Genomic DNA, 13,586 nt, shown 5'->3' on the forward strand with positions numbered 1-13,586 from the left:
GATAGCACGTTTGTTAATGTGTTTATTTTTTAAACTGAGTGCTTTAGGCAGTTTTTTAAGCCCTGAATGTGGCCTGTTTTACATATGATGAGTTGGAAGGTTTATGCCTGGATGTTATAATGAGTTGTAGAATCGAGATTCTGGTAAATGGATTTTCCACTCATTTATTTGGAGTAAGAAAAAAATTGCTAATGTCCCCACTGGTTTATATTTTGCTATAGTGTTAGCTATATCAAATTCGCTGAAGCCAAAATATCTTGTCTTTAATTCACTGACTTTCAGAATGTTTCCCACTGGACATTGAAACTAATATTAAGTCAGCAGAATGGGAATCCACACAGGACCCATCTTTAAAAAGAAATCTTTCCAGATGCAGGAATTTAAACAGGGATAATGTGAATTCTCTTCATATTAGTTTCATATTTCTTTCTTTCTTCAGCAATAAGCAATTGAGCACTCTGTGTTTTATTCATCACATGCTTTAGGAATCACCCATCTCTGCCCACATTCAGATGTTTCTCTTTTTCTTTCTTGCTAAAGAAAAATAGAACTGGTAGATTTTGCTCTTTTGCAGCGCTGTTTGTTAAAGCCCCAGGGGATTTTTAATATGGATTTTTATCATAATGTTGACATACAGCCACACTGTCCCCATAGAAATATCCACAACCCCCCAAAATTGCAATGCTATTAACGTTATATTTCCAAAACAAACAAATAAATAAACATTAAAGGTTATTGCCAGATAAAATCTTATTTTGTCCCATTTAGTAGTGTGTGTTTGTGTGTGTAAGAGATCATTCATTGCTTCTAACGCATGTACCATCAACACAGGTTGCAGGCCCGAGGCCACATTTGGCCATGTTACTAAAACATTTTCACTATACTCACTGCATGATATCTGACCTTAATTATGAGCATAAAATAACAGTGGCAGATGGATGGGGAAGCACATTAATGATGAAAAGAAATTATAATGGAACTGTGGGGAGAAAAGCCTCCAACCCATGTTAAAACTAGACGTGGTTGATAAGTTAATCCTTTGTCATACAGTATACTAAATGGAAATGAAATCACCACTTGATTTTTCAACTTAGTATAATTACAGTAGAATTACATGACTTTTCTTAGAACAAAGAAAAGCAGTCTGATAGCTTTTCAAAATAAGATGCTTCCCAATATGCACAATACTTGGTTTCCCCAGGATCAAAATAATCCACTGATTGGCATATTTCCACTGGAAGAGTTAATAGCTAATTCAACATATAATCAATGTGTGTTTGAGTGAATAGTGGGACCCAAATGCAGACACAGGAGACAGAACTGAGTTTTAAACAAAAGGTGAGCCATTTATTTGGCTGACGAAATGTAAACGCAAAAACAATGCAAGAGCGAACAGGGCAAACCCTAACCTGAAACCTAAAGTGGGAAATAACTAAATAACTATGAAAACTGTAACGAGAGCCACGGACATGAAACTGAACAGGTACATGCAACTATAAACCAAACAGGAATCTTATCAGTACAAAGAACTCTGAGACATGACAAGGCTAGACATGAAACCAAACAGATGACCTGACAAAGACTTAAAGAAAACACATAGACTAAATATACATAGGAGGCGATCAGGGGAAACACATGGGGAAACAGCTGACTAGAATAATATCATGACACCACAGGGAAAAGTAACACTAAGCACAATGAACATAGAAACAAGGAGCATAACGGGATGCAGACATGACATGTGCTTGACAACACAGGACACACAGACATGACACATGACAGGTTAAGACACACGAACCAACAAGGGAGACTTAAACACAGGGCTGATGACATAAAGGGATCTAATAAACAAGGAACTAAAAGTGAGCAACCTAGGAGCTTAAGATGACTAAATTAATTTAAACATAAACAATGAATATCAAAATACAGGGTCACAAGACCCAGGACCGTGACACAACGGTATCAGTTTAGCAAAATATGAAATAATACAAACTCTGCCTGTCTATATCGCTCTTGACATTAATGTAGGTTATTCAATGATTTTTTGGGGGAACACAAAGAACAAAATACCATAGATAAAGTCATGCTTTTAAACTGTATAGCAGACAGAGAAGGAATAGTCATGCATGTATTATCGAAACAGCATGTCACTTACACATCTAAAAAAAGCTTTCACATACAATTCTTAACTCAGTCCAGATAATAAATCATTCCTGATCAGGAAAAATCCTGTGCTCACATAGTAATTTAAGCACATTCATGCACGTGTACTATAAAAAATGCATCTACATAATAATTCGATGCATTTTTTTCCTTTGGAAAAATAGGCATTAATAATTCCCATCTTTTCAAATACATCTCTGATTTCGGTTATACATGTGTGTTCATTTAAAAGTGATAGCAGATGACTTTGCTTGTGGAGTAGTGTTTGGTAGTGATCAAAATATTTATTCAAAGGTGAAGTGCCACAACAAGAAAGCTAGAGAAGTAAGGAAAAGAAGATCATAACTGACTCATGTAAGAGTTCTCAGGTTGCTTCTCCTTCCCTCTCCTTCTCTCCCATGTGTCAATCTCTTTTAAAGCCACTCTTTCCACACATCCGCTTCATTCACCATCTCTTTTATCTGCTTGTTTCACCCGCACATCTTCACCTCTGCCTCATTTACAATTCACTTCTTTCCTCCGGGGAGTGTTAACCTCAGCCGTCCGCTCATTGAGCCCCAAGGCCATGATTAGAGTTAGGAGAGAGAGAGATGAATATGAGGAAGTTAGGGCTGTTGAATGGCGGGGCGGGTAAGGATTGGTTCAGCATGCCTGCAATGTGCATAAGTCAGACACAGCTAGTGACCCAACCATCAACCCCCAATGTGGCTTTTAAACAAACTATATTTCACTGCTGTTATAACCTCAGGATGATGATGTTTGGGGACCTTACTAGAACTTTTAAAGGCCTTTATTTCGAGGCGTCTACAGGTAGCCACATCACATACAGATACAACACTAAATGCTCCCAGAACTGGAAATTGAATGCAAATTAAATCCAGTTAAGTCTAGGGACTGACACAGTCCTTGCTTGATTTTAAAGCAATGTACAGAACATATGGTAGAATGGCAAAAACCATGTTGAAGACACTCTTCATATTTTAATTATATTATCGATGAATTAGTAAGATAATAATGTAAAAAATAAAGTTAATTTTGACTTGCTTGGCAAATCTTGTCATTTGAGGCAATTGAGATCAAATGTAATGTTATGAAGTTACAGATTAATCATATTATTCTGTTTTATTTCCATTTACCTTAACATCTCCAGCTTCACTATCACCATTATCTTTAGTGTACTTGACCGCTATATCAATATCTTTAGACTTTTATATTCTTTATTCTTATCTCATCCTTCTCACATCCGTTTACCCATTTTTTATAATTATGCTGTCTCCAGTCGTTTGCCTTATCTATAGAGAACCTATATCTTTTTATTTAACCCATGCTCACTGTTCAGTTTCTCTGCCCTTCCTTATACCCATTTTCTCTCCAGCCATCATCCCTCCTCTGAATATACCATTCTTCTTATCTCTATAGATTGCTTGCTTCCTCCCTCTTACCTCCTACTCCCTTGCAATTAGCTTTCTATTTCACTTCCTCCATTTTCCTGCTCTTGTGCTTAGCTTTCCTTGACACTCCTGTATGGCTGCGGACCTTTGCCCTTCTCTCTGATCGTGGTTTTTCTTTCCAAATATCACCCCTCCTTGCAAACTCTTTATATTTCCTATCTTGCCATTCAGCAGACTCTGATCATTTCTTCTAGCTATTGCCCCCTCCCTCTTCTTTCCTCCCTCCCTTGCTGGTTCCTGACCTCCATCCTCCCTGTGATCATCCCTCCAGAGTTCATGCCATCTGTTCCTGCAGGAGAACCAAGTGTGTCCTGCTCCCCCAACACCAGCCAGGATATGTGTGTTTGGGCATGTGTGTGCCAGTTTGTGTGTGTGTGTCTGTTAAAGTATGACCACGTATCCCTCAGTGAATGTCTTAAAAAAATAAAATAAATCAATAAATTAAACATTGGAGATTTGCATATTCATGATTTTAAGGGTAGCGCACCATTGATACCATTTATGGAATTATCTTTCACATCCTTCATCGCTGATATTGCTACATTAAAAAGCAAAAAAACAAAACAAAACAAAAAACCTTTATTGTCTAATGCATGAAGGATGTATATGATTATAGCTAAAAAGGCCGATACCTGTGTGCTTTCTTTTTTGTCAGTGTTTATGAAGGTGTGTGATATTGCATTTATCTGTGTATTTGCATGTCTGTGCATGTGTTTGTGGTAACAGTGAGAGTTCAGGCCCTCAGTGCTCTCCCTGCTCGATTAGGAAGTAAACAATGTTTATTCAGGAGCAGCTGTCTGAGGGAGATGGCTGTTTACGCGTGCATGGATACACGTGCACACACATGCACTCAGAAAGATGAAGTCTTGTAAAGTAGAGAGACTGATTAGCAGCTCTGGAACCAAGGAGGAGATTCCCCAGTGGAAATATGAATGCAATAAGTTCACATGCAGCTACTTTTGCAAAGACAGACCAGTATTTATAGTGACCATTGTGAATACGTTTCAATAAAGGACTATTGAGAATCATGGGTGTCACTGAAAAAGAGGCACCACAAATACAATGACTCTTTAGTCTTTAACTGAAACAGAATGTGGACCTCAACGTGAACTCTCCAACCCATTAGCAAGACCTCATTGGCACTTTAACTCTTCATACAGGCAGCTTCCTCTGCAGCTTTATTATTTTTATTTTTAAGCTCTTGAAAATCACCACTTCTTCCTTTAATAAAAAGATAATGTAAGCATTATAGTGGCAAAAATGTTTTTATTTCTTTGTGAAAACTGAAAAAATAACTAACATGTCAGACTTATTGTGTTGATTGTTATTCTGTGCTGCACCACAGACTTTCCTCAAAAAAGAAACACAAAGAAAAAGGTCTTCAGAAATCTGCTTTTAAAACAAAAATACCAAAATCTGCCACGTAGTCCACCCACTTTTCTCGCTGAGCTTTTCGGATTCCTTCCTCTCGTCTTCACGGCAGCTGTGTGCATTTCTCTTCAGGGTGAATCCTCCACTAGCAGGAAGGCCTGCTTTCCAAAAATGACCCAAATTACCCGACACACGCTCTTACTGTTTATGAATCTAATTAAAATCTGTTTACAAATCTTATAAAGGCCAGTAGTAATCATATTTACGCTCAGTTATTCGTTCACAGTGTTAAACCAGCATAATCTGCCAAATGTATAAAAGCATTTTTTTTCTGCAAGTTTGACCCTGTCACTTTCTGTCAGCTATTCAAAGGATTTTCTTTACTTTGACATTCTTTTCACTATATTCACACAGCATTGATTGAGGTATCCTTAAGAATGAAAATACAGCACTGTAAACACGATTTGGTGAACGAAATAGTTGCATTAACAAAAGCTCGCAATACAAAGTATCCATTAGACTCTATGGGATAATCAAACATAAAGCTGTTGGTCACAGCTGTTACTTTTGATTCAAAAGCCCTCTGTTTGGATCTCCCTATGAGCCTTGCATTGGAAAACAGTCGGGTAGCTATAACCACTTCTGCTCACTAAAAAGTATTTTAAAGACATGCATTTGTTTAAACAGTTGGCTATTTTCTTTGCTGTAGCATTTAATTAACACATTTTACTGTCCTAACATGGTGAGCCTCCTTTGGTCTAGAAAGTATGGTTACTTAAAATTGTCAATACATTATTAGTGGTTGTGTGTGCCAGCTTTGAGAATATCCAAAATGGGGGTACTTTGGCGCTCACCTGTTGCACTTTGCTTCAGTGTTAGAGTTTGATTCTAAGTTCAATTTTAGTTGATAAGTAGCTTTCACCAATTTGTCATACTGACTCCATTGAACCGACTGGTATAGGAACTGAAAGTGGTATAGGAACTGAAAATAGACATTTTTTTTATTGGCAGCAGAATGTGATGCTTATTGTCCACACTTGGTCTGGTCTCATTCCTTTGTCTCTCTCTCTCTTTTTTTCATTTTCTCTTGTTCTGTCTTGCATATTCTATTTCACCCATCCCCATCTATCTGCAAATATGAGAGTTGGAACACAACTCAGCAGTCTTAATTAAAAGGGTTGTTTGCACAAAGGCTAAAAGTCCTGATAACACAATGTTTTCTATCTGTCTAAAATGAATGCTGTTTAGTATGGTAGTGCAGCTCAGGCTGAAATTGAAAACCATTGTTATGGAAGGCATAAATACAGACGAATAAATAAAACTAGTCACTGGTCCAACCAACGAGTTCTCTATTTTATAACCTTAGGTGACCGATAAATATATCCAACGCACTGTGTAAGCCAGGGGTAGGCAACCTTTCTGATGAGGAGTGCCATTTAAAATTTCCTCAGAAGTCAGTGTGCCATATGATTGCATTAGTAATAAATTTAATAACTCTCTATATTAACAGTTACACACTATATAGAACCACTTTTATAGAATTATATTTGTTCGCAGATGTTGGCAGCTATCAGCGAATAGTTATCAGCTATTTTGAAACAAAAAAAAGACACTTTTTATCCATAACAAGAACTCCATAACAGCAAATGGACTGTACAACAGAAAATGCAAATGCTATTTATGGTGTCCTCACAACAATGATAAAAAAAAATAAACTGGGCCAATATGGCATGTTTTGTTACAGTTTTTCTCGATTGCCTAAACACTATAACCAGGCCTCTAAACTAAAATTTCAAAACCGTAACGCTATTGTTCAAAAAGCTCACCCATTTCCCTGAACTATAAACACTATTCCCTGCTTTGACACATGACTCAAATTTGGTGAACTGTTACTGCAAAACTCTACACACAAATCCCTACATTTTACAGTGCTTACACCATGTAGTCATTTAGAAAGCACTAGCATGCAATAATGTTAACTTAAGTCAGCATAGCTTGAGCTCAATTAGCACACAATTAACTAGGTGGAAACACTAGGAGTCAAAATTTAGCACACACCAATCAGAACCTGCGATGGATAGATAAAAGGGCCAAAGTCAGCTCATTCAGGTTTGAAACAATGGATCCAAAGAGATGCAAAGGAAGAGGACGTGGTGGAGAAAGAGGATGTGTTGAAGGAGGAGGACGTGGTGGAGGAAGAGGACATGGTGAAAGAGGAGGACGTGGTGAAAGAGGAGGACGTGGTGGAAGAGGAGGAGGAGGTGGTCTAGGACAACAGGAAGGTGGTGGAGGAGGAGGAGGACGTGGTGAAGGAGGAGGACGTGGTGGAGGAAGAGGACATGGTGAAAGAGGAGGACGTAGTGGAAGAGGAGGAGGAGGTGGTCTAGGACAACAGGAAGGTGGTGGAGGAGGAGGGAGAGGTGGAGGAGGAGGAGGACGTGGTGAAGGAGGTGGAGGTGGAGAACGACGGCGACAAGGAAGGGGAAGAGCAAGGGCAAGAAGACAGTCAGTCTCGGATGAAATTCGAGCCACTTTAGTTGACCATGTCCTTGTCCATGGGATGACTATGAGGGAGGCTGGGCAACGAGTACAACTAAATTTGAGTCGCTTCACTGTTGCCTCCATCATCAGAACCTTCAGGGAGGAAAACAGGTAGGTGTACTTGCAGTAAGACTGCTTTGTACAGTAACGTTTAAGTTACTGAACTTATGTGTCTTGAGTATGTTTCCATTATTTGCCTGTAAAATGAATGTGTGACAGTTACAGTAATGAGTGCTTCTATTTTTGTAGGACACAGAGACGACCACCTGGTGGAGGCAGGTTAAGGCTTTTGTTGGAGGAGCAAGAGAGGGAACTTGTAAACATGGTAATTGCAAATAATGTAATCCGCCTGCAAGAGATTCAAAGGAGAGTGATTGAGGATGATCATCTTTTTCGAGGCATAAATGCCATCAGCCTCTCCACAATTGACCGCATCCTCCGAAAGAATCAATTCCGGATGAAACAGGCATACCGAGTCCCTTTCGAACGAAACTCTGACAGAGTGAAAAACCAACGTGTGGAATATGTTCAGGTATGAGTTTTGATACTGTATAAAGTATTGTGTACCATCACAGCATGGCAGTTTATGCTGCCATTTCAGCACTCTTGAACTGTGGTTCAGGGTACCGATTGACTCTACTGTGTTATGTGTTTTGCAGAGAATCTTTGAGATTGAAGGACGGCCTGTTCCCCATGAAATAATCTTTGTGGATGAGGCAGGTTTTAACCTGACCAAAAGAAGGAAAAGGGGGAGGAACATAATTGGCCATCGGGCTATTGTAAATGTCCCTGGTCAGCGTGGGGGGAATGTCACTATGTGCGCAGCCATCAGCCAACGAGGGGTACTCCACCGCCATGCCGTACTAGGACCCTATAACACTATGCTTCTCCTTGCTTTTCTTGATGGTTTAAGACAACATATGTTCCAGCTGGACTACAGGGAACCAGCACAGCCAGAGCAGCCTCACTACGTTGTTGTGTGGGATAACGTCAGCTTCCATCGCGCTGCTCTGGTTCGTGACTGGTTTACCAATAACCCAAGGTTTTCTAATATCTTTCTGCCTGCATACTCTCCCTTTCTAAACCCGATAGAGGAGTTATTTTCGGCATGGCGGTGGAAAGTGTATGACCGAGAACCTTATGTCCGTGTTCACCTCCTTCAGGCCATGGAAGAGGCCTGCCTAGACATATCAGTAGATGCATGCCAGGGGTGGATCAGGCATGCAAGAGGATTTTACCCCCGCTGCCTGGCTGGGGCCAATATAGCCTGTGATGTGGATGAGATTCTCTGGCCTGACCCAGACCAAAGACAAGATGCTGAGGTGGGATAATGTTTCTGGTGTGTGTTGTACTGTATAGTACATGAATGACAATGTGCCACTGTACATACATTGGTTGTGTCTTTTGTGTTTATCATGTGACAAGGGTTTTGAAGGGGAGAACCATAAGCAACCTATTTGTTTTGGAACTATTGTTTTGAATTAATTGTACCAGTGTGCAAAACTCTGTTGTAGTGTGTGTGTTTTTGAGGGCTTGTGTTTGATGTCTGAGGGCAAAGTTTGGTTTTTCAGCAAGAGTGAATAGTTTTGAGTGTAGAGCTTTATTTTGACCTGAAAATAGGATATTTGGGAAATTGAGTGAGATGTTATGGATTTGTGTTTACTGTTGTGAGGATATGAGGCGTAGTTTCAAGAAATGTGTTTTAGCAATCGAGAAAAACTGTAATATACTCTGATCTTCTGTCTTCCACTCAGAGACACAGGTCTCCAAGTGTCCAGCATTCAGACGGCTACCTGAGGACACTCATGTGAGAGAAAATCTGCTCACACAGATATGTAGAGCCAAATACTGTCAACAAGGCCTCTGAAATGTTCTGAAGACAGTTAAACTTGTCAGGTAGTGATGTCCAGCAGGCGAAAATGCGAGCTCCATGAACACGCACAGCTATGGATTCCAGCTGCTTCGATGTTATATGTGTGATTTCTATACATTTTACATCACATAAAAACTTTGGTTGTAAGCTTCAGATAATTATTTAATAAAAGCGAGACATTTTAAATGAGAATAAGAAAGTATTTATTTGCCCCCCTTTCCCTGTTAATGCCCTACCTGGCCCCCTGGCAAAACTTTGCTAGACCCGCCCCTGCACAGTTACCAACTGTCAGCTACATAAAAAAAAGGATCCTGGTGTTATTTGTCTCTCAGAAACAGTTCATAACTTCCCTTCAACTCATTCATGTCACCTAAAAGGTAAATCTGTTTCTCCATCACCTGTTCAGCTCTGATGATTCAGTAAGGACATCTCCTGGTTTCATCTTCATGTTTCCCAAACCAATATCATGACCAGCAGCTTTTACAGCTGTGGCTCCAGCAAACATCAGCTACTAGAAATTAATATTAAATAAATTTTAACAACAGCTGATCAAGCTTAAATGTGCTGCTGTTGTTTAGCGTGACATCCGCCGGTTTCCTCTTTCTGGCGCAAAGTGGGCGAACCAAGAACCAAGATGGCGCCGCGTATGGTCGCCCTGGTGCTTCAGTGCGTTACTTTTGTTTTGTTTTTGTGCATTTCTTCTGTGTCTGGGCACTCCTCTGGATACTCGTACACCAGAGAAGAGCTCCTTAACTACAGGACTACAACGCCTGTGGATTTATTTCCAATATTTGTCGCATCTGCGGCAGATTTACTGCTGACTCTGACCAGGAAAGCGAGACGCCGAAAGAGAGGGAAGCGAGCCGGCGCACTCGTGCGTTTGAGGAGACGCGGACTGCGAACTGCTCTTCCTGGGATCTTCCTTTCTAATGTACGCTCACTCGGGAATAAGATTGACGAACTGGTCCTGATGAGAAGCATGAACAGAGACTTTGCCTCCTCCTGTGTCTTATGTTTTACAGAGTCGTGGCTCAGTGAGAACATCCCAGACTGCGCGCTCAAGCTGGAGGGCTTCCATCTGCTGCGCGCGGACCGGCAGGCCGCTCTCTCCGGTAAGTCCAAAGGTGGAGGTCTCTGCTTCTACATCAATAGTGGCTGGTGCACAGATGTGACAGTGATTGCTCAGCACTGCTCTTCCTCTCTGGAATATCTTTTTATCCACTGCAAACCGTTTTATTCTCCGCGGGAGTTTGCTTCATTCATCCTGGCCGCTGTTTACATCCCGCCTGACGCAGATGCGCAGGCAGCTCAGTGCGCACTCGCGGAGCAGATACTGCACATGGAGCGGACATTCCCGGACTCTCTCATCATTGCTCTTGGGGACTTTAACAAAGCCAATCTGAGCCATGAGCTTCCCAAATACAAGCAGTATATTAAATGCCCGACCAGAGAGGAGAGGACATTAGACCACTGTTACAGCACGATCAGCGGGACCTATCGCGCGGTGCCCCGCGCTTCACTCGGACTTTCTGACCACGTCATGATCCACCTAATCCCCACGTACAGACAGAGGCTGAAGCTCTCCAAACCTGTCGTGAGGACTAAAAAACTGTGGAGCAACGAGGCTGTGGAGGAGCTTCGCACGTGTCTGGAGTCTACAGACTGGGACACAATGAAGGCTGCTTCTAACAGCTTGGACGAGTTTACGGACACTGTCACCTCCTATATCCACTTCTGTGAGGACAGCATTGTGCCATCACGCACCAGGGTGAGTTATAACAATGACAAACCCTGGTTTACTCCTAAACTCAAAAAGCTGTGGCTGGAAAAGAGAAAGGCGTTCAGAAGCGGAGACAGGGACTGCTACAGAGAGGCCAAGTACAGGTTCACTAAAGAAGTGGACATTGCTAAACATCAGCACTCTGAGAAGATGCAGCAGAAGATCTCAGAGAATGACTCGGCCTCTGTGTGGAAAGGTTTTAGGAATATCACAAACTACAAGCCTAAAACCCCCCACTCCACTGATGACTTGCTCTTAGCCAACACCCTTAACGACTTCTACTGTCGTTTTGACGAGCCATCAGGCAGCCTTCACACCTCCAACGGCCCCAACAATAGAGGCACTTTGGACACTCATTCCCCCACCTCTCCCCCCTCCATAGAGCCATCACCACCTTCAAACTGTTCACCTACAACACCCCCCTCCTCACCCCACACAAAAGAGGATTTCACACCACCTCCTCCCACCACAACTCTTCATATTCATGAAGCAGATGTGAGGAAGCAGTTTAAGAACCTGAATGCTCGGAAAGCTCCCGGCCCAGACGGCGTGTCTCCTGCCACCCTCAGACACTGTGCAAACGAGCTGGCCCCAGTGTTTTCTGGCATTTTCAACTCCTCACTGCAGGCATGTCATGTGCCTGCCTGCTTCAAGTCCTCCACCATAATCCCTGTCCCCAAGAAACCTAGGATCACTGGACTAAATGACTACAGACCCATGGCTCTGACATCTGTGGTCATGAAGTCTTTTGAGCGCCTAGTTCTCTCCCATCTCAGGACCCTCACGGCCCCCCTCCTGGACCCCCTGCAGTTTGCATATAGAGCCAACAGGTCTGTAGACGACGCCATCAACATGGCCCTACACTTCATCCTGCAGCATCTGGACTCCCCAGGAACCTACGCCAGCATCCTGTTTGTGGACTTCAGCTCTGCCTTCAACACCATCCTTCCAGACCATCTCCGAGGCAAGCTTTCCCAGATGAATGTGCCTGATCCCATTTGCCGGTGGATCACTGACTTCCTGACGGACAGGAAGCAGCATGTGAGGCTGGGAAAGAATGTCTCGGACTCCCGGACCATCAGCACCGGCTCCCCTCAGGGCTGTGTTCTTTCTCCTCTGCTCTTCTCCCTGTACACCAACTGCTGCACCTCCACCCACCAGTCTGTCAAGCTAATCAAGTTTGCAGATGACACCACCGTTATTGGGCTCATCTCTGACGGGGATGAGTCTGCCTACAGGAGGGAGGTTGAACGTCTGGTGTCCTGGTGCAGCCACAACAACCTGGTGCTGAATGCCCAGAAGACAGTGGAGATTATTGTGGACTTCAGGAAGCACACAGCCCCACTCCCCCCCATCATCCTGACTGACACCCCCATCACCTCTGTGGACTCATTCCACTTCCTGGGTACCACCATCACCCAGGACCTGAAGTGGGAGCCCACCATCACCTCCGTCATCAAGAAAGCCCAGCAGAGGATGTACTTCCTGAGGCAGCTGAAGAAATTCAACCTGCCAACACGGACGATGATGCAGTTCTACACTGCAATCATCGAGTCCATCCTCACCTCCTCCATCACCGTGTGGTACGCTGGAGCCACTATCAGGGACAAACAGAGACTGCAGCGTGTTGTGCGCTCTGCTGAGAAGGTGATTGGCTGCAGACTCCCATCTCTGCAGGACCTGTACACCTCCAGGACATTGCGGCGTGCAGCTCGGATCTCAGCTGACCCTTCTCACCCTGGACACAGTCTGTTTGACCTGCTCCCCTCAGGCAGGAGGCTCCGGTCCATTCGCACCAGAACCTCTCGCCATAAGAACAGTTTCTTCCCCTCTGCTGTTGGACACATGAACAATAACCATATGACTGTTCCCACCACTAACACATGACCCTACGCTGTGTTCACTGCATCATTCCATGTTTGGCACTGATCACCACCTGCACTCATGCATATATCTTTCTACGTAGCACTCTTAATTCTTATTCTCATGTATATATCTCATGTATAGCTCATGCACATATCTTTCTACGTAGCACTTTTAATTCTTATCCCTACTTTTATTTTTTCATGTCTATTTAAGTGCTATTTATGACACTATGTTTGCACTGAAGCACCGCAGCAATTTCCTAATGTTGTAAACCTGCTCAACATTTGGCAATAAACCCCTTTCTGATTCTGATTCTGATTCTGATAAATAAACAAGAGAGAAAAGCTGATTAGCTGATCATTGATCAGTTTCATGATTGAAGAAGAAACAGGAAAGGAGGGGGGAGATAATGAGAGAAGAAGAGGCAGCTTTGCAGCGTAACAACAGAATAACTCCAGCTTTGTGTCTTTTGCCATTCTAGCTGAAGTCCGGGACAAACTGTCCCTTTTCACCTCAACACGAAAGGCGTAATATTTTCTCT

General features: G+C 42.6%; 1 protein-coding gene and 1 long non-coding RNA gene across 2 annotated transcripts in view; one reads left to right on the forward strand and one right to left on the reverse strand.

Annotated features, from left to right (window-relative positions):
• LOC145429373 (uncharacterized) overlaps positions 1–13,586 on the reverse strand; it is a 323,103-nt gene that overhangs the window by 32,576 nt on the left and 276,941 nt on the right. The gene's annotated exons all lie outside the window — the stretch shown is intronic.
• Positions 7,221–9,494, forward strand: LOC145429371 (uncharacterized). Its single transcript, XM_080302695.1, has 2 exons — positions 7,221–8,058; positions 8,186–9,494. The coding sequence occupies exons 1-2, from the start codon at positions 7,735–7,737 to the stop codon at positions 8,855–8,857; spliced, it is 996 nt and encodes a 331-aa protein (XP_080158821.1). The 5' UTR covers positions 7,221–7,734; the 3' UTR covers positions 8,858–9,494.

This window comes from Astatotilapia calliptera, chromosome 6 (genome assembly GCF_964374335.1).
Source record: "Astatotilapia calliptera chromosome 6, fAstCal68.1, whole genome shotgun sequence".
Lineage (NCBI taxonomy): Eukaryota > Metazoa > Chordata > Actinopteri > Cichliformes > Cichlidae > Astatotilapia > Astatotilapia calliptera.

Coding starts and splice junctions, on each gene's coding strand:
- LOC145429371 (XM_080302695.1), top strand. CDS start 7,735: ATGTGTGACAGTTACAGTAATGAGTGCTTCTATTTTTGTAGGACACAG. Junction 8,059..8,185: donor AACGTGTGGAATATGTTCAG/GTATGAGTTTTG, acceptor TGTGTTTTGCAG/AGAATCTTTGAGATTGAAGG.